The sequence below is a fragment of the Hyperolius riggenbachi genome, chromosome 4 (assembly GCF_040937935.1).
Source record: "Hyperolius riggenbachi isolate aHypRig1 chromosome 4, aHypRig1.pri, whole genome shotgun sequence".
Taxonomy (NCBI): domain Eukaryota; kingdom Metazoa; phylum Chordata; class Amphibia; order Anura; family Hyperoliidae; genus Hyperolius; species Hyperolius riggenbachi.
In genome coordinates, this window is record NC_090649.1 from 352,075,094 (window position 1) to 352,095,547 (window position 20,454).

Genomic DNA, 20,454 nt, shown 5'->3' on the forward strand with positions numbered 1-20,454 from the left:
AATAATTATGCACACCCCACTTTGCAGTTATTTATTTGTAAAAAATGTTTGGAATCCTGTATGATTTTTGTTCCACTTCTCATGTGTACACCACTTTGTGTTGGTCTTTCATGCGGAATTCCAATAAAATTGATTCATGTTTGTGGCAGTAATATGACAAAATGTGGAAACCGTCAAGGGGGCCGAATACTTTTGCAATCCACTGTGTGTGTGTGTGTGTGTGTGTGTGTGTGTGTCTATATATATATATATATATATATATGATCTTCTTAAAAAATTAGCATATTGTGATAAAGTTCATTATTTTCTGTAATGTACTGATAAACATTAGACTTTCATATATTTTAGATTCGAATACACACAACTGAAGTAGTTCAAGCCTTTTATTGTTTTAATATTGATGATTTTGGCATACAGCTCATGAAAACCCAAATTTCCTATCTCAAAAAATTAGCATATTTCATCCGACCAATAAAAGAAAACTGTTTTTAAATCAAAGAAAAGTCAACCTTCAAATAATTATGTTCAGTTATGCACTCAATACTTGGTCGGGAATGCTTTTGCAGAAATGACTGCTTCAATGCGGTGTGGCATGGAGGCAATCTGCTCAGGTGTTATGGAGGCGCAGGATGCTTCGATAGCGGCCTTAAGCTCATCCAGAGTGTTGGGTCTTGCGTCTCTCAACTTTCTCTTCACAATATCCCACAGATTCTCTATGGGGTTCAGGTAATGAAAGTTGGCAGGCCAATTGAGCACAGTAATACCATGGTCAGTAAACCATTTACCAGTGGTTTTGGCACTGTGAGCAGGTGCCAGGTCATGCTGAAAAATGAAATCTTCATCTCCATAAAGCTTTTCAGTGGAAGGAAGCATGAACCCACTTTTGAACCAGAAACAGCAGCAGAAGCGCTTGACCTGGGCTACAGAGAAGCAGCACTGGACTGTTGCTCGGTGGTCCAAAGTACTTTTTTCGGATGAAAGCAACTTTTACATGTCATTCGGAAATCAAGGTGCCAGAGTCTGGAGGAAGACTGGGGAGAGGGAAATGCCAAAATGCCTGAAGTCCAGTGTCAAGTACCCACAGTCAGTGATGGTCTGGGGTGCCATGTCAGCTGCTGGTGTTGGTCCACTGTGTTTTATCAAGGGCAGGGTCAATGCAGCTAGCTATCAGGAGATTTTGGAGCACTTCATGCTTCCATCTGCTGAAAAGCTTTATGGAGATGAAGATTTCATTTTTTCAGCACGACCTGGCACCTGCTCACAGTGCCAAAACCACTGGTAAATGGTTTACTGACCATGGTATTACTGTGCTCAATTGGCCTGCCAACTCTCCTGACCTGAACCCCATAGAGAATCTGTGGGATATTGTGAAGAGAAAGTTGAGAGACGCAAGACCCAATACTCTGGATGAGCTTAAGGCTGCTATCGAAGCATCCTGGGCCTCCATAACACCTGAGGAGTACCACAGGCTGATTGCCTCCATGCCACGCTGCATTGAAGCAGTCATTTCTGCAAAAGGATTCCCGACCAAGTATTAAGTGCATAACTGAACATAATTATTTGAAGGTTGACTTTTTTTGTTTTAAAAACACTTTTCTTTTATTGGTCGGATGAAATATGCTAATTTTTTGAGCTAGGAATTGTGGGTTTTCATGAGCTGTATGCCAAAATCATCAATATTAAAACAATAAAAGGCTTGAACTACTTCAGTTGTGTGTATTTGAATCTAAAATATATGAAAGTCTAATGTTTATCAATACATTACAAAAAATAATGAACTTTATCACAATATGCAAATTTTTTGAGAAGATCCTGTATATATATATATATATATATATATATATATATATATATATATATATATATATATTACATATATATATATATATATATATATAATATTAATATATATATATGTATATATATATATATATATGTATATATATATATATATATATATATATATATATATATATGTGTGTGTGTGTGTGTATACAATTTTTATTTATACTTTTTGATAACTTTTATATCCCTTATGTGCCTTGTATATTGTATACTAATATATGTCTGTAGTGCTTGAGCACTTAGCGCCTTGTACTTGATACTTCTAGGCACTGTATTCTGCACAGGCCCACACAACACGTTGCCAGTGCAAATTAAAGTTTGTGGTTCATTATTTTAATTTTTTTCTTTAAGGCAAGCCACCTCACACTTTTTTAATTTTTGTTGTTTTTAACTCCATTTTATCATACCTTGGTAGCCTCTTTTCCCTTTTGTGTCTCTAGGAAGGAAGTACATCTTCACAGTTCATATCCTTGTTAGGATAGAGGAGCTAGCGATTAGCGAAATTTGGCTTTACTTGCAGCTAAATTACCCAGCTTGTTTTATTGGTGCAGGCAGCAGCAAAGAGAGTTGAGTTGGCGATGTGCTGCACACTGCTCTCTATCCTTCTGAACTTCCGCCTATGAAGGCACAAGTGTAGGGCAGATGGGGGGTAAAGTACCGCAACACAGATGAGTTAACCCCTTGTGCTGCGGCCCGTGTCCACTAACACCCCACTTCAGTTTTGCAAAACTGAATCTTGCTCAACCTTACCTGTCAGTATCCAAGTAGCAGCATGTTGCAAATAAGCCAAGTAGCACCCACATTGCAAATGGACCAAATGCTTTGCATGCTTTGTCAAAATGGCACGTGTTGAATATTAGAATTGGTCCTCAAACTGTTACTATTATTTCATGTATGGGCAATACAAGTCAATAAATATTGTGACATTGAAAATATAAAAATTTCAGTTATCCTTAATTTTGTGGTATGCAGACAATTTACTTTTTATTAGATATTATGTACTCCTCTCCAGACAAGCCTAACTCTTCCATAGAATCCTTTCCAACTGCCTTTTCTGTCCCCTGTGGTCTCGTAAAGTTAATTCAAGGATTTTGGCTTCTGGACCACAATGATTACCAGGTATAATTGTATGTGTTATTGTTTTCATGTTGGGTTGTCATTTAAAATGTACAGCAAGAGTGAAAAATATTTAGCTTAAGTCAGTATCTGATTTTCAGTTATTGTTAGCCTTCCTCCTATGAAATCTATTTAGTAACAATTAAAATATAGTGGAGTAAATATTTTATTTGCCATGTTTTATGTAGCTTATATACAAATCTCATACTGTATATATTTGAACATAGGTCTATTTGAGTATAAACTGAGCCCCCAGTTTTACCTGGGAGAACTAGTGAAAGTTGTTGACCTTACCATGGTTGGAGGAAGCTTCTACTCTTCCATCACGACCTTCTTCCACCACTTTTACCCTTGTAATATGCATGTGGAGAATGTTAGAGGGGAATCGGCATAGCTACCTGTCCACTGTAGATTAAGAGAATAAAAAAAGTTTCCTTGGGGTGTACCATTTAAGTACATGTTTATGAAAGGTTTCCCAGTGGTTAATACACTTTGAATATTTGCATACTACTATTGGATTTGTGAGTCATTTGTCTTGAGTGGGGTGTCAAGGTCGTTAGCCACATTAATCAATACTTCACCAGAGAAGTGACTGTGTGAAATAATGGTTTTTGTTTTTTTGTTTACCATAGAGAAATTGTTCATGATTTTTTTTTCTAAGGCCTGAATTTGCTTGATCAGGTCATTTGATTTAGCACTTATTCAATATTCATATTATTTTGAATATTGTCTTGCTTGCCAGTGGTTTAAAGGGAACCAGAGCTGAAAAAATAAATATTTTATACATGGCTGGGGCTTCCTCCAGCCCCATACGCGCTGATCGATCCCGCGCCGCCGTCCTCCTCTGTACGCAGCTACGAGAACCGGCTCCTGACTGTTCCGTCAGTCGGAGCCAGTCTAAGCGTAGCAGAAGTGCGCTCTTTGCGTATCTCTGCAGCAGTGTATGGAGAGATATGTAGAGGGGATCACTTCTCCTGCGTAGCTGGCTCCGATGACGTCAGCGACGGGAGTCGGTTCTCGTAGATGCGAGCAGTGGTGGATGGCGGCGTGGGATCGAAAAGCGCGTATGGGGCTGGAGGAAGCCCCAGGTATGTATAACTTATTTTTCATTTTTTCAGTTAGGGTACATCTCTGGTACCCTTTAAAAGCATTATGACAAGATGTGAAAAGATCACCTAGGAGAAAACTCTAGAGGAAAAAGTGAATTGCATTAAGGCCTAGGTCTGTTAAATAGGGTCTCTTAGTACAGCCTCATGGGCTGACCAAACTTCAGCCTCTCTAATTTTGCCTTCAGAATGTGTATTCAAGTACAAATATTTAAAGGGAACCTGACTGAGGTGAGAGGGATAGGGAAGCTGCCATATTTATTTCCTTATAAACAATACTAGTTGCCTTCTGTCCTTCTGATCCAGTGTCTCTAATACTTTTAGCCATAGACCCTGAACAAACATGCAGCATATCACGTACTGTAACTCAGCTGACTCAGGTTTTACTTTAATTTTCTGGCTGCACTGCAGCTGCAACATTCCCCTTCATGATTATTACCTTGCCACAGTGAAGGGGCTTGCATACCACAGTGAAGCAATAACCGCCGGCTATATGAGTGTCTCGGGGGGTGGCACACCAAAGATAAGGCCGTTGCTTCATTCTGGACAGACCAAATTTGATCAGCTGCACAGTCACTGTTGTTCTATCGTTGAGCTACCACAGCCCAGTGACCATATGGGCTTGAAAACCGCCATGGCCTGCACTCTGGCCATGGTGCGCACCAGTCCAGCATGGCCGTCACTACGCAAACAGCTGTTTGCGATGCGTTACACAGTGAGTTTGGTGTGTCAGTGTGAAGCAGTACTCAAATTACACTCCCTGATTGATACACATGCAAGATGTTTTAAAGCACTGTAGGCCTGCAATTTAGCATTCAATGTGATTTCTGCCCTTAAAACGCTGCTTTGCGTCCAATCTGGATTTTTCCCTGGGACTTTTGGCGTGTATCCCACTCCGCCATGCCCCCCTCCAGGTGTTGGACTCCTTGAAACATCTTTTCCATCACTTTTGTGGGCAGCATAAATCTTTCTAGTTTTCAAAGTTCACCTCCCCATTGAAGTCTATTGTGGTTCGCGAAAGTTCGCGCGAACCGAACTTTCACAGGAGGTTCGAAAATCGGAGGTTCGGGCTATTTCTACTCCAGGCACATTACCTTGCAATAACACAAGATGTGAGAACTGCCCTTATATTTTGGGCACAAGCCAAATACAAATACGAAACTCACAGAAATATCATCAAATACAAGACCAATTTTCCTGTGAGACATCCAATGTTATATGCATGATACGCTGCATGAAATGCCCCTCAAGAGGAATCTATATAGGAGAAACTGGACAAAAACTGCACACAAGAATGAACCATCACCGCTTGAAAATCAGTGAGCAGGGGCGTAGCAATAGAGGGTGCAGAGGTAGCCACCACATCGGGGCCCTTGGGCCAAAGGGGCCCCGAAGGGCCCTCCCTCAATTACAGTATTAGCTCTCTATTCCGCCTGTGCTCATAAGAATCACGTCTATAGATACTTTGAATAGTAGGGATCATTAACAAACAGCTCCCCATCCCCTTCTTGCACCTCTGACACTGTAGTTGCCATTGGGAGGTTTTGGTGTTCCGTATCAATTGTTATGTATATAGTGCTTGGGGGGGCCCCATTGTAAAACTTGCATCGGGGCCCACAGCTCCTTAGCTACGCCACTGTCAGTGAGGGTACAATGGACACACCAGTGAGCCAACACTTCTGTGAACCAGGACACCGCATGCAAGATCTAAAAGTACTTATTCTTAAAGTGAACCAGAGATGAAGCACACTTATGTATTTTACCACATATATCAGTGGGAACATTAGAGAAAACACCTACCCTGCTCTCTGTTTCCTTTTTTACTGTTCAGATTGCATCTAATCAGCCCTGATAAAATCCCAGACTGAGCATTCAGTCTGGCTTTCTTCAGGAATCTTTATAGCGGAGTCTAGTCTATACCTGTCTTCTGTGCTGTCTTTTCAAGCCGAAGCCTGCCACCTTGTGGCTCTGCTCAGGAATCATTATAGCTGAGTCATTGTAGCAAAGCCAGAGTGAATACTCTGTCAGGGATTTTATCTGGGCTGATTAGATGCAATCTGATCAGTAAATAATGAAACAGAGAGCAGGGTAGGTGTTTTCTCTAATGTTCCCACAGATATATGTGGTAAAATACATGAGGATGCCTTCATCTCTGGTTCAGTTTAAGAGTAACTTCAAAAATGAACAATCAAGAAACATTTCTGAGTACAAATTTATGAAAATGTTCAAGACATTAACGGAAGGTTTAAATTGTGGAACAGGATTCATGACTATTTATGTAACATGATTGATTTGGCTTCATGATCTTCAGAAACCTGTTGGATTTCATGTATGGTTGTACTAACTCACTGGCTCCAGTCTGCTGATCACCTAACACCTAACAGATAAATAGTAACCAGCACAACTGTCATCTTCGTGTTTACTATTTACCTGCATCAGTGTTTTACTTCAGCTAACATCTGGAAATATACAATACAATACAATAACATTTCTATAGCGCTTTTCTCCCATAAAACTCATATGCCTAAAGAAGGGGACTAGATCCCAGAAAGCTTGCATAATTTAACTCTATCAGTTAGCCATTAAAAGGTATTATTTTTTACAAAACGTTGTTTTTTCTACCTATATATTTTTGCTACTAATATTTATACAAACCATACCTAATGTATCCCTATGGGATCATTCTCACTGCAGCGTTTTGTGATCTGCAAAAATCACAAACGTTCTGCAAGCAGTGCTTCGGTGACTATTGCAAAGCGATTCTTGTTCTGTTGAATGGGAATCAAATTACAGTTGTGGTCAGAATTTGCATTTAGAGTGTGAATTAGCCCTTAATGGGGAGACACACAGAGCTTCCTGCCGTGAGGGAGGGAGGGGTGGGTGGGGGAGTCACAGTGAAAGGACCAGAGCATGATATAAATTTGCTGGTGCTAATTAACTTTTCATTTTCTTTTAATTTCAGCTCCATACATAACATAGACTGAGTACTGACAATAGCCCTAAGAACTGCAGTACTTTTTACTTCAGTCCAAAGCTTGTCAGTGTGGGGTTTGCATTGGAGACTGAATTGCAATGGTGTCCGCGATCACAATTTGACAGGCAAAATCTCACATTTTACTGTGATTTGCACTTGATTCCTGTTCAATAGAACGAGAACCGCAGTGCAAACGTCACCAAAGTGTTGCTTGCAGTGTTGATTGAATGTTGATGAGAATGTATCCATAGGGATATATTAGCAGCAACACTTTGCTGATCGCCGGCAATCAGCAAAGCGCTGCTAAAGCACCAAGTGTGAACCAGCCCTCAGTGGGGGCAGGGTTGGTGAGCAAACAGCCTTACAGTAATAATGTAGCTGCAGTTACATCAACGATCATGGTTATTGTTTGCCAGAGAATATAATTAAAAAGCTTTACTATAATCTAACTGCAGCTAATAAGAAAGATAATACAAAAATAAAACACCAATGTATACTAAGGTAGTAAAAACTTTACTTTGCAACCCTAAATGTGGCCGTACATCAGACAATTTTGGGCCTAAATTGTCAACTGTATTAATGGGGCATGCTGGAAAATCTCCTGCTGACGTGGTCGATCAGGTACGCGATGCTAAAAGCGCGCAATATTGTGGACGAGCGCAATGGAACCCCCAGCCACTGTCCAAATGTAAGTTACCATGATTTATAATACTTTACCTGTCACTCTGACTGCTAGTGTCCACTGTACTTAGGCATTTGGGTCCCACGTGGCTGGCAGCGTTATAGGTGTGACGCCAATGCAGAAGTAAACCGGAATCCAGTAGCAGATGGAGTCACAGGTAAAAGTATTTTAATGCATGGGCACATAAACATTTTGGGGGACATAAAACTATGATAGGATTAGCTTAGTCTCAGCTCAGAACCTTATGCTATGACAGGAAATACATTGTGAGCTCCTCTAAGGACAGTCCGTGACATCACTATGTACTCTGTAAAGTGCTGCAGAAGATGTCAGTGCTTTATAAATACATAATAATTATATGGTAGGACATTGGACTAGGATTATGGTAGAATTAGATTGTGAGCGCCTCTGAGGACAGTCAGTGACATTAAGGTAAATCACATTAAACATTGCTTTTTTGTAGGATGGCTTTTTGGTCTCTTTTAGTCCCCTATACTTTTCTAATGGTTTTGGGTCACCACGAGCTGCTTAGGTACTCGGTCAATAAGAAAGTTTCATTATTAATGGTTACATTTCATGCTCCACTGAGAAGGAAGTGCACCAATTAAGATGTAGTTGTAACAAAATTTATATTGCAAAATTTTAATGTGTTTTGATGATAGATCTGTTTTATTGGAACAAGACAAGATAGTTAAAATATGATAATAGTTACAGCTATCCCTACAAAGGTATTTTACTTTATTGCAAATCATTCACGCTCCTATTTACGGAGTAGTCAAAAGCAGTGGAGCTGTTATGCTGTTGAGATCCATTTTTGCACTGTTCTTGTTTGATTTTCTCATGTGATGTTTATTGTAAAATTACAAAATTATTAATGCCCAACAATCGTGTGAAAATGTTTTTTTCTGCTACAAATTAAAAATATGAACAAAAAAATTATATTGCGAAAACATATATTCTCTTCAAAGTAAGGATACAAGAACATATACATAATGATAAAGATATTTAATATTTTTACCCCAAATACCTTAATCATGTTAATATATAAGATAAACATCAGCCCCCCGCAGGGGAGACACTGACAGAGGACCCCTGAAAAAAAGGATAGTTTTGGATCCATGAATGCAATTCTATGTATCACATTGGATTGAACAGTGACATGAATCTAAAAGTGATTTTAAATGGACACATGTTCTTTAATGCAAATAAGCAAGTCCCGCTCTCAGAAGGGGAGAGTCAGTAATGATGTCTCATGTCTGAGAAAAGCTGCTATTGGCCGAAAAGTGTCACCTGGATGCTGACGTCTCAGGAACGGATCCCCTGTGCCTCTGCTTTCTTCCTGGTTGCCTTAAACATTGGCTGCTTGCACCATACATTATACTGCCGCCGCCACTTGTTGAAGTCCTGCTGGATGGTGATGTATATACCCCGGGTCTCTTGTAGTTGCACGAGATGGCGCAAGTTTCAGCTATGTTGTCTGTCTGCTGGGCATGCCAGGTTACGCATAATTGTACATAGTTACATAGTTATTTTGGTTGAAAAAAGACATACGTCCATCGAGTTAAACCAGTACAAAGTACAACTCCAGCCTGCTCCCTCACATATCCCTGTTGATCCAGAGGAAGGCGAAAAAACCCTTACAAGGCATGGTCCAATTAGCCCCAAAAGGGAAAACATTCCTTCCCGACTCCAGATGGCAATTAGATAAAATCCCTGGATCAACATCATTAGGCATTACCTAGTAATTGTAGCCATGAATGTCTTTCAACGCAAGGAAAGCATCTAAGCCCCCTTTAAATGCAGGTATAGAGTTTGCCATAACGACTTCCTGTGACAATGCATTCTACATCTTAATCACTCTTACTGTAAAGAACCCTTTACTAAATAAATGGCAAAAACGTTTTTCCTCCATGCGCAGATCATGTCCTCTAGTCCTTTGAAAAGGACTAGGGACAAAAAGCTCATCCGCCAAGCTATTATATTGCCCTCTGATGTATTTATACATGTTAATTAGATCCCCTCTAAGGCGTCTTTTCTCTAGACTAAATAAACCCAGTTTATCTAACTTTTCTTGGTAAGTGAGACCTTCCATCCCACGTATCAATTTTGTTGCTCGTCTCTGCACCTGCTCTAAAACTGCAATATCTTTTTTGTAATGTGGTGCCCAGAACTGAATTCCATATTCCAGATGTGGCCTTACTAGAGCGTTACAGGGGCAATATTATGCTAGCATCTCGAGTTTTTATTTCCCTTTTAATGCATCCCAAAATTTTGTTAGCTTTAGCTGCAGCGGCTTGGCATTAAGTACAATTATTTAACTTGTTGTCGATGAGTACTCCTAAGTCCTTCTCCACGTTGGATGTCCCCAACTGTATCCCATTTATTTTGTATTGTGCTAGACCATTGGTACGACCAAAAAGCATGACTTTACATTGAATTTCATCTGCCATGTATGTGCCCATATAGCCATCCTATCCAGATCCTGTTGCAATATCTTCCTGAGAGTTGATGATTCTGCACAATTTTGTATCATCTGCAAAAATAGCAACATTGCTCACTACTGCATCTACTAGGTCATTAATAAATACATTGAAGAGCACTGGACCAAGTACAGACCCCTGTAGGACCCCACTGCTAACAGTCTCCCATTTTGAGTATGATCCATTGACCACAACTCTTTGTTTTCTGTCCTCCCTATCCATGCACACAGACTCTTTCCCAGTCCTTGCATCCTCAACTTTTGCACCAGACTTTTGTGGGGAACAGTGTCGAAGGCCTTTGCAAAGTCCAAGTATATCACATCTACAGCATTCCCAATGTCCATATTAGCGTTCACTACCTCATAAAAGCTGAGCATGTTAGTCAAACAGGACCTGTCTTTAGTAAACCCATGTTGATGCTGAGAAATAAGATTATTTTCTACTATGAAGTCATGTATAGTATCTCTTAGTAACCCCTCAAATAGTTTGCATACAACTGATACTAAGCTTACAGGTCTATAATTTCCTGGATCTGATTTTTTTGCCCTTCTTAAATAATGGGAAAACGTGGGCTGTACGCCAATCCACTGGGACTCTGCCAGTTGAAAGAGAGTCACAAAAGTTAAGATAAAGGGGTTTATCTATAAGTGAACTTAATTCCTTTAGGACCCGAGGATGCATGCCATCCGGACAAGGTGCCTTGTCTATTTTTAATTTATTTAGTCTTGCCTTCACTTTTTCCTGCGTTAAGTATTTAATATTACAGTTAGAAGAGTGAGACTCTTCTGCCTCTGTAATTTGCAACAGTGCGGTTTCATTTGTGGAGACAGAAGCAAAGAAAGCATTTAATAACTCTGCCTTACCTTGGTCATCCACCATTGAGTTCCCACCCTCATCCTTTAGGAGTCCTATACAGTCAACCTTTCTTTTTTTAGAGTTGATGTACTTGTAAAACTTTTTTGGGTTAGACTTGATATCCCTAGCGATTTGATTTTCAGCTTCGATCTTTGCCAGCCTAATTTCTTTTTTACAATTTTTATTGCACTCCTTATAATTGCTTAGTGCAGACTCGGCCCCCTCCTGTTTTAGGACCTTATAGGCATTATTTTTCCTCTTAATTTTATCCCTAACCTTTCTATTCATCCATAGAGACCTTTTTTTTTATTCCTAGACCTTTGGTTTCCATATGGGATATACATACTACAATATTGATTGAGAATAAGTTAAAAGCTTGCCATTTCCCTTCAGTTTCCTCCACTTGTAGTACATTATCCCAGTTCACCAAACTTAGCGCCTGCCTAATTTGATTGAACTTTGCTTTTCTAAAATTTTTAGTGGTCCCGCTGCCCCGTGGCCTATCAGTCATCAGATCAAACGTTATCATGTTGTGATCACTATTTCCCAAATGTTCTTGAACCTGCACATTTGATACATTATCTGGTCTATTAGAAATGATCAGATCCAGTAACGCATTCTCCCTAGTTGGTTCCGTTACCATTTGAGTCAAGTAATTGTCCTGTAGTGCTTCCAAGAAATCTGCTGCTTTTACCAGAATGGGTAGCCTCAATACCCCAGTCAATGTCTGGAAAGTTGAAGTCGCCCATAACTATGACCTCATTTTTACTTGCAGCTTTTTCAATCTGCTGTAGTAATCGCAGTTCTGCAGCTTCACTAATATGAGGTGGCCTGTAGCATACCCCAATAAGAAATTGGCAACTTTTATTTCCACCATGAATATTTACCCAATCGGACTCCACATCTTCGCAATCTTCCTCCATCTCATCATTGAGGACAGCTGTAAAAGAATTCTTAACAAAGAGACAAACCCCTCCACCTTTTTTCCCTGTTCTCTTCCTAAACACATTGTATCCTTTTAAATTAGCTATCCAGTCATGGCTTTCATCCATCCATGTCTCGGTTATTCCACAATGTCATAGCCTTTGTCATTCAGAATTAACTCTAGTTCGTCTATTTTATTTGCAAGGCTCCGATCATTGGTTACCATGCACTTTATATTTTTACCACCACATTTACCAATTTTGTTTATATGAAATGGGCTGCTTGAAGTTTTACCAACCTCCTTAATCTTTACTCTGTCCCCACCCCCCTCTCCACCTCCCATAATGTTAGGCTCCCACTGTCTTTTTGCCTTGTCTTGTCTACATATTGAGACTTTATGCTCCCGTACTGTACTTTTAAAAACGGACACTTGATATCAGATAAACCCGCAATGCACAAGTCACCAGATATCACAGCAGCAAAACACAATTTACAAACAGCAATGTAATATAATCAGTGCTCACAATTCCCAGCAGTGAAGTGAAACAGCCCTCCACCAAAATTAGGGCTTTTGCCTACACTTCCTGTTTAATTTATCACCTGTTACAGCTAATCCCTCCCCCTAGCACAGATGAGTGTTTCTGGTTAGAAACGTGAAACTTGACACACGGGTGTGGATTGACGATTGCTCTATACATACAACTGCTTGTATACATACAACTGCTCACATTGCTACGAATACAAGGGGCCCCTGAAGATCAGCATTACTAATGTGCAGGTGCACTTCAGTACCTTATTAGACAGGGCTGGCTATGTGGCAGAGCAGCTGGTTTTAATTGCTTTTACTGGGGTTTTTGATACTGTTGTTTGTTGGTCTAAATAAACATGAATAACTGCACAATCATTCTAGTCCTCAAAAAAAAAAAAGGGTACCCGACCTACCATGCTACATGCCAAACTCCCCTGGCACCGATGCTTCCCTGCCCAGTCTGTGCCGACCTGCCGGGACTACTGCCTCATCCTAATTGTATTGTTACTTGCATGCCCACCCTGAGTCACTTCTGGATCCTCCCAGTCTAAAGCTGTATGGATCAGAAAAAATGGGAAAGAGGCACATGTGCTTATTAGGGCATTGCTATAGGTTGCAATACCATGGCAGCACTGAGTATGTAATTTGAACACCAGAATTTGTCTATTGTTTAGGCAAACCCCGGCTAACAGTGGAGTGGCGGGAGACCAGTAATAAGTACTCAGCAACAGTATAGCCAAGTGCTGTTCGGCGGTGTGGACTCAGAGAGGGTTACATTGGGTGCCAAGGTTTGGCTATTGGGGGCACAAAGGTTTAGGTTGCAACAGTGGCTTCTCGGCCATACTATAGCCAAGCGCTGGGGAGTTGTAATAATTAGTGTTAAGGTGGCCACTAATGATCCAATCTTTTCCTCCAATCTTACCAAATCTATGTAGTATAAAGGTAAATTGAGTGAATATATTGAATGCATCATTTAGGGCTCTTTCACATATGCGCAAACTTTCAGCGTTTTAACGCAACACTAAAGTTTGTGTTGACCAAGGTAAGATGAAAGTCCATAGACTTTCATTTTACCTTTCACACCCGACGCTGCGTTTCAGTACGTTGCGGTTACGACACACCCCGGCGCTGTTTTTCGTCCAACACACCCGGGAGCCGGCGTTTTCCATCCGGTTCAATTAATAGCTACCGCCGCTGATTGTGTCGCACCACAGAAATCCGACGACACGCCGCAGGCTATCAACGCGTGCAGGAGAACGGCCCCTGCACGCGTTGTCTGATGTGAAAGAGCCCTTAGAGAGTCCCTTATATTACATAGAAGTGATAAGATTGGATGAGAAAGGTTGGATCATTAGTGGCCACCATTAGATGTAGGTAGGGGGTAGGATATTGTTTAGGTGTAAGAACAGAGGAGATTGACAAAACTACAAAAGTACATAAGGTCATGAAGAGTCAGATTTGACTAAACAAATTAAGAGAATGAGAGGGAAGATTAGTGTTAGGAATGTATTGTTTGTTAGACAAAGCTAGGGAAGGTGTAATGTGAGAGTCAGGACACAGAGTGGGATAGTAGAATATCAGTAAGATGACCCATATTCTACTATCAGGAATATCTTGCACCCATTTTACCAGGCACCCCTGTTACCATATATACTCTACTATAAGTCGAGAAATTTAGTTCTGATCTACTGAATTGAAGTACGGGGAGGGGACTTATACTCGGGACAGACCTACATTTCTGACTTGAAGCTGAGTATAAAGTGTCCCTCTGCTCTATCTTTGCTCCCTTCTCCTGCCTGTAATGCTGCCCCACGCTTGCTGTAGATTGTGTCCCCCCTTGTGTATTCATCCTACTTCTGGCTGCCGAAATGCAGCTCCCCACTGCTGGCTGCATATGGTGCGTCCCCTGCTCTATTCATCCTCCTGGTGTTGTAATGTCGATCCCCCAGCTGGCTGCGAATGAAGTTCCGCTATTCACTGAGCCCATTCATGCAGCCTGTAGTGCTCCAAGTAGCTCACTACCTGTAATGCTCCAACCGCCGCTGGCTGCGGGGTTGGAGCCGCTCATATGCTGCTCACTATCCTCTGTTCCAGTCACTGATCACTGCTCTTGCTCTTGGTGTAACTGGTGCACACTGCTTTTCTGAGAGGGCACTGGCTGCAATTGACACTCTTCCCCCTGCCAGCCATGATACATGTACCCGGAACTTGCTGCTCCCTCCTGAAATGTCTGCGCTGGCTGTAAGATACAATGATATCGTCACTGTACAGCGCCGGACAGAGCAGTTCTTTTCAGCGCAGGAAGATTTGGGCACAGCTGGCGCAACCATAGGCCATAGGAATTATGGCTATAGCGCCCGCACACTGAGTAACTTCGGTGCCGTCAGAAGACAGAGTTGAAGTTGCGTTTAAAACACTATAAGTCGGCCTCCATCTATAGCTGGAAGACGGATTATATAATTCCCCACTATCCACGTGGACCTAGAGCGGGAATAGTAATTAACGTCGCCGGGAACTTGTGCAGCAGCAGGACAAGCCATACCAACTGTATCCTGCGGCTAAGTCTCCCGGCGCCAATTTCATATGAATGCAGCGCCGGAAGAGAGCAGCATGACAGGTATCGCAAGCGTGACTAAACTAAACACTGGAAAGTTCAAAGGAATACGGCTCTAGTGCTGGCTGTGTTCTGAGAAGCGTCTTTCACTAAATCACAAGTAAAGTGTCGGGTTACCCTGCACAGCATGTTGTCGTTGTCAAAGCAGTTCTCCGCTAACCTGTCCTGTACTATGACATTAATCAGCACATTAATCTGGGCAGCACTAACGTACATTTCAGCTGAGGGGGAGAGACCAGTGTCCTGTGAACACATAGATCCTATGCAGTGGCGGACACAGCCAGCAGTGGGCCCCTGTGCAAAATTGTAATTGTGGGCCCCCTATGACCTGCGGCGCGCGTAGCGCGTCGCGGCAAAATATGGGCGTGGCTACAACCTCGCGGCAAAAATTAGCGGATAGAGCCTGCGGCGGGCGTGGCAATGACCGGATGAGGGCGGAGCTAACTGTAACTTAAAGCGAACCCGGGGTGAGGGTTTATTTCCTTTTAAACAATACTAGTTGCCTGGCGGCCCTGCTGATCTATTTGGCTGCAGTAATAAACTGAATTACACCAGCAACAAGCATGCAGCTAATCTTCTCAGTTCTGACAATATTGTCAGAAACCCCTGACCTGCTGCATGCTTGTTCAGGGTCTATGGTTGAAAGAATAAGAGGCAGAGGACCAGCACGGCAGCCAGGCAACTGGTATTGCTTAAAAGGAGAGAAATATGGCAGCCTCAATATTATTCTCACCTCAGGTTCCCTTGAAAAGTGCAACGCAAAGACAGTGGGCCCAAGTTTTGGTGACCCTTTCCCCAGAAAATTCACATAATTGTGCAGGTTTTCTCAAGAAAATACACATATATGCCCAGAAAATACGTGCAATCATGTCGGCAGATATGCCCAGAAAATACGTGCAATCATGTCGGCAGATATGCCCAGAAAATATGTGCAATCAAGTCGGCAGATATGCCCAGAAAATACGTGCAATCAAGTCGGCAGATATGCCCAGAAAATACGTGCAATCAAGTCGGCAGATATGCCCAGAAAATACGTGCAAACAAGTCGGCAGATATGCCCAGAAAATACATGCAATCAAGTCGGCAGATATGCCCAGAAAATACGTGCAAACAAGTCGGCAGATATGCCCAGAAAATACGTGCAATCATGTCGGCAGATATGCCCAGAAAATACATGCAATCATGTCGGCAGATTTGCGAAGAAAATACATGCAATCATGTGGCAGACCTGCCCAGAACATACACCTGCTAATATAAATAAAACAAAAACATTTACTCACCTGCAGCAGCAGACCTCCTGTCCCAGCCTCCATCCGGCGAGCAGCTCCCATGGGTGGTTGGGTGGATAGGTAGCCTAGTGGGTGGGTGAGTGGGTGGGTGGGTTGGTAGCCTGGTGGGTGGGTGGGTGGGTGAGTGGGTGGGTTGGTAGCCTGGTGGGTGGGTGGGTAGGTAGCCTGGTGGGTGGGTGGGTAGGTAGCCGGGTGGGTAGGTAGCCTGGTGGGTGGGTGGGTAACTAGCCCGGTAGGTAGGTAGGTAGCCCGGTGGGTGGGTAGGTAGGTAGCCTGGTGGGTGCGTGGGTAGCCGGGTGGGTGGGTAGGTAGCCTGGTGGGTGGGTTGGTAACTAGCCCGGTAGGTAGCCGGGTGGGTGGTTAGGTAGGTAGCCGGGTGGGTGGTTAGGTAGGAAGCCTGGTGGGTGGGTAGCCGGGTGGGTGGGTAGGTAGGTAGCCGGGTGGGTGGTTAGGTAGGTAGCCGGGTGGGTAGGTAGGAAGCCTGGTGGGTGGGTAGGTAGCCTGGTGGGTGGGTAGGTAGGTAGCCTGGTGGGTGGGTAGGTAGCCTGGTGGGTAGGTAGGTAGCCGGGTGGGTAGGTAGGAAGCCTGGTGGGTGGGTAGGTAGCCTGGTGGGTGGGTAGGTAGGTAGCCTGGTGGGTGGGTAGGTAGCCTGGTGGGTGGGTTGGTAACTAGCCCGGTAGGTAGCCGGGTGGGTGGTTAGGTAGGTAGCCAGGTGGGTGGTTAGGTAGGTAGCCGGGTGGGTGGTTAGGTAGGTAGCCGGGTAGCTGGGTGGGTGGGTAGGTAGCCTGGTGGGTGGGTTGGTAACTAGCCCGGTAGGTAGCCGGGTGGGTGGTTAGGTAGGTAGCCAGGTGGGTGGTTAGGTAGGTAGCCGGGTGGGTGGTTAGGTAGGTAGCCGGGTAGGTAGGTAGGTAGCCGGGTGGGTAGGTAGCCGGGTGGGTAGGTAGCCGGGTGGGTGGTTAGGTAGTTGGGTGGGTGGTTAGGTAGGAAGCCTGGTGGGTGGGTAGGTAGCCGGGTGGGTAGGTAGCCGGGTGGGTGGTTAGGTAGTTGGGTGGGTGGTTAGGTAGGAAGCCTGGTGGGTGGGTAGGTAGCCGGGTGGGTAGGTAGGTAGGAAGCCTGGTGGGTGGTTAGGTAGTCGGGTGGGTAGGTAGGAAGCCTGGTGGGTGGGTAGGTAGGTAGCCGGGTGGGTAGGTGGTTAGGTAGCCGGGTGGGTGGCTATCCGGGTGGGGGGCCCGACTCCTATCCTCCCTCCCTCCCTTCCTTCCTCACCTCGGGGGGCCCCCTCCCGATATGCGCGGCAGGAGAGCGAGCGGCAAATGCAGGAAGTCTTCAGGGCTCTCCAGGCATCCGCTAGAGGCCCAGCCGCTGAGTCTCCAATATGTCTCCAACTGGAGACATATTGGAGACCAAGCGGCTGGGCCTCTAGCGGATGCCTGGAGAGCCCTTCCTGCATTTGCCGCTCGCTCGCTCTCCCGCCGCGCATATCGGGAGGGGGCCCCCCGAGGTGAGGGAGGGAGGGAGGATAGGAGTCGGGGGGCCCCCCGGGAATAAAATAATAAAAAAAAAAAAATATAAAAAAAAAAAAAAATACTTAATGGGCCCCTGAAGAAAACGGAACTTCAGGGGCCCTCGTGCGGCGGCACGGCCGTATGTCCGCCCCTGATCCTATGTATCTGATTTTCATTTTGCAACATTTCATGTGGTTTTTAAGTTTTTCATATTTGCTGCTGAATCCCAGCCAGCACAGGCAAGATACCAGGAGCAATTAACCCCTTATGGTCTGCACACATCTTTTCAACACTGTGCTGCTGTTAATGCTTTGCATTAACACAGTAACAGCAGCACAGTTTGGAGAAGATGCATGGAAATCATGCAGGGTTAATTGCTCCACGTATCTTGCCTAATACATGTAAAAACAGCATATCAAAGATGCACCATAATCTCCTTAAAAGTGGCCATTATTGATACAATACTGAAAGAACTTGTTTCCAGGCCTCCAAATGTGGACTGCACGTCACGCCCTTGCTTCAGTAAAAACACTTAAAACAACTATAATACTTAACCAACTATACATCAATATACATTAGGTTTAAAGACAACAGTTATGGCATACAGTACTGCTTTCACTCATTCATTAATTTCTACTGGGATATCAGATCCCTTCCCCTTAGGAATCCCAAATTCCTTCACTCTCAGAACGCTAACCCGGGTTCAGGCAATCCGTGTTAACAGTATAGGGTAGTAATTAATTGAATTACTTACCCAGTACTATTGTTAACGGATCCCAATTCTGACACCAGCTTAAAGAACTAGTTTCCAGGCCTCCACCCTCAGTCCCCCAAGATACCAAAATGCTGTCTTTTCTGCGCAGGAGAGCATAGAGTCTGCACACTTAAATGCAGCTCATACACTCTGATTTATTCAGCTTCAGGGTCCAGTATGTATACACCTCCAGACAAGCACATGCAAATACAGGCATTGTTTCTGTTTACTTTCCCAAAGCACAGATCAGGAAATTACAACTTTCCCACAAGACAGTTCAGGAATTTTTCAATCAATAAGACACATTTTAGCAGTGGGCTGTTACTTCCCACTACCCCTAGTAGGACAGCTGAATATACAACAGTGAGGTAGTGTAATTGTAACATATTTACCTGAGTTCTGGGTCACCATGAGCTTGCTGGTTAGTCTGTGCCTCTCGGATTTACAAGCCCTACTCCATAGAGCCAAATTAATCCATGCCATGCACTGATGAGGATCAAACAATCCGAAACAGTCTGTATGCATGTTGGATTATTATGGCTCTGTACATATTAACAAGCTGACATATCATTGCATTCCAGCGGTTCTGGAGGTGTGTTTAGCTTCTAAGGGTACAATGGTTAATTTGAATATATTCAGCAGTGGTGCCTGGCAGACATCTCAAGCTCACTCCAACCTGAATTATCACAAATTCTTTCTGTTTTAGGAAAGCAAACTTTTGTTTTTCTTAACATCTTAGTAAGGGGGCTTTTAGGACCATTGTAGTCCCTTACACACCCCAATGAGTTCTGGGTCACCATGAGCTTGCTGGTTAGTCTGTGCCTCTCGGATTTACAAACCCTACTCCATAGAGCCACATTAATCCATGCCATGCACTGATGAGGATCAAACAATCCGAACTAGTCTGTATGCATGTTGGATTATTATGGCTCTGTACATATTAACAAGCTGACACATCATTGCATTCCAGCGGTTCTGGAGGTGTGTTTAGCTTCTAAGGGCACAATGGTTAATTTGCATATATTCAGCAGTGGTGCCTGGGAGACATCTCGAGCTCACTCCAACCTGAATTATCGCAAATTCTTTCTGTTTTAGGAAAGCAAACTTTTGTTTTATATTTACCTGTGAGAGTCTATTTCCACTGCAGCAAAAGAATACCTATCAATAGAGTGTTATAGCCTAAATATAAAACAAAAGTTTGCTTTCCTAAAACAGAAAGAATTTGCGATAATTCAGGTTGGAGTGAGCTCGAGTTGGAGTTATCTCCTGGTCCATTGTAATTGGTAATGGACATGTGTATTACAACTCTGAGGGTAATGAATGGATGAGAAGGCAGTGGTGTTTGATGGTGTTTGAACAGAGACCTCTGTTTGCTAAAAGGAAGCATGCTACTTTCTTTATATGAGATTATATACAATAAGGAAAGGAATAAACAAAAATATGACATTACAACCCTCCCTTTGATCCTGAATTTAAACAGGATCATTATATTTTAGTAGCAATACTAAGTGTGCCCCTGGGTATGTGCTCTGCGTGTTTGCTATGAAGGATAGACACATAGATATTACAGTTGGAACACACTGAGCACATCAGCATAATATTTCATATAGACATCACCCATAAGTTTCAAACTTCTTAAAGCACTTTGAAAAAAATGATCTTCTGGTAAGTCCATTAAAAAAAGTCAGTTCATTATTGTAGTTTGATAAATCTAGAGTAGAATATTGTTCATTTGATGGGTGATGGAGGGCGGTGAAATTAGCAGCACAAGCCCTCATGAG

The 20,454-nt window shown here is 43.0% G+C and overlaps 1 protein-coding gene across 1 annotated transcript in view; it reads left to right on the top strand.

Moving 5' to 3' along the window:
• Positions 1-20,454, top strand: part of LOC137504020 (protein ELYS-like) — an 831,023-nt gene that overhangs the window by 126,519 nt on the left and 684,050 nt on the right. Inside the window, exon 5 of the mRNA XM_068231910.1 lies at positions 2,818-2,964. Within this exon, the coding sequence (XP_068088011.1) occupies positions 2,818-2,964 (147 nt within the window). The remainder of the gene's footprint in view (positions 1-2,817; positions 2,965-20,454) is intronic.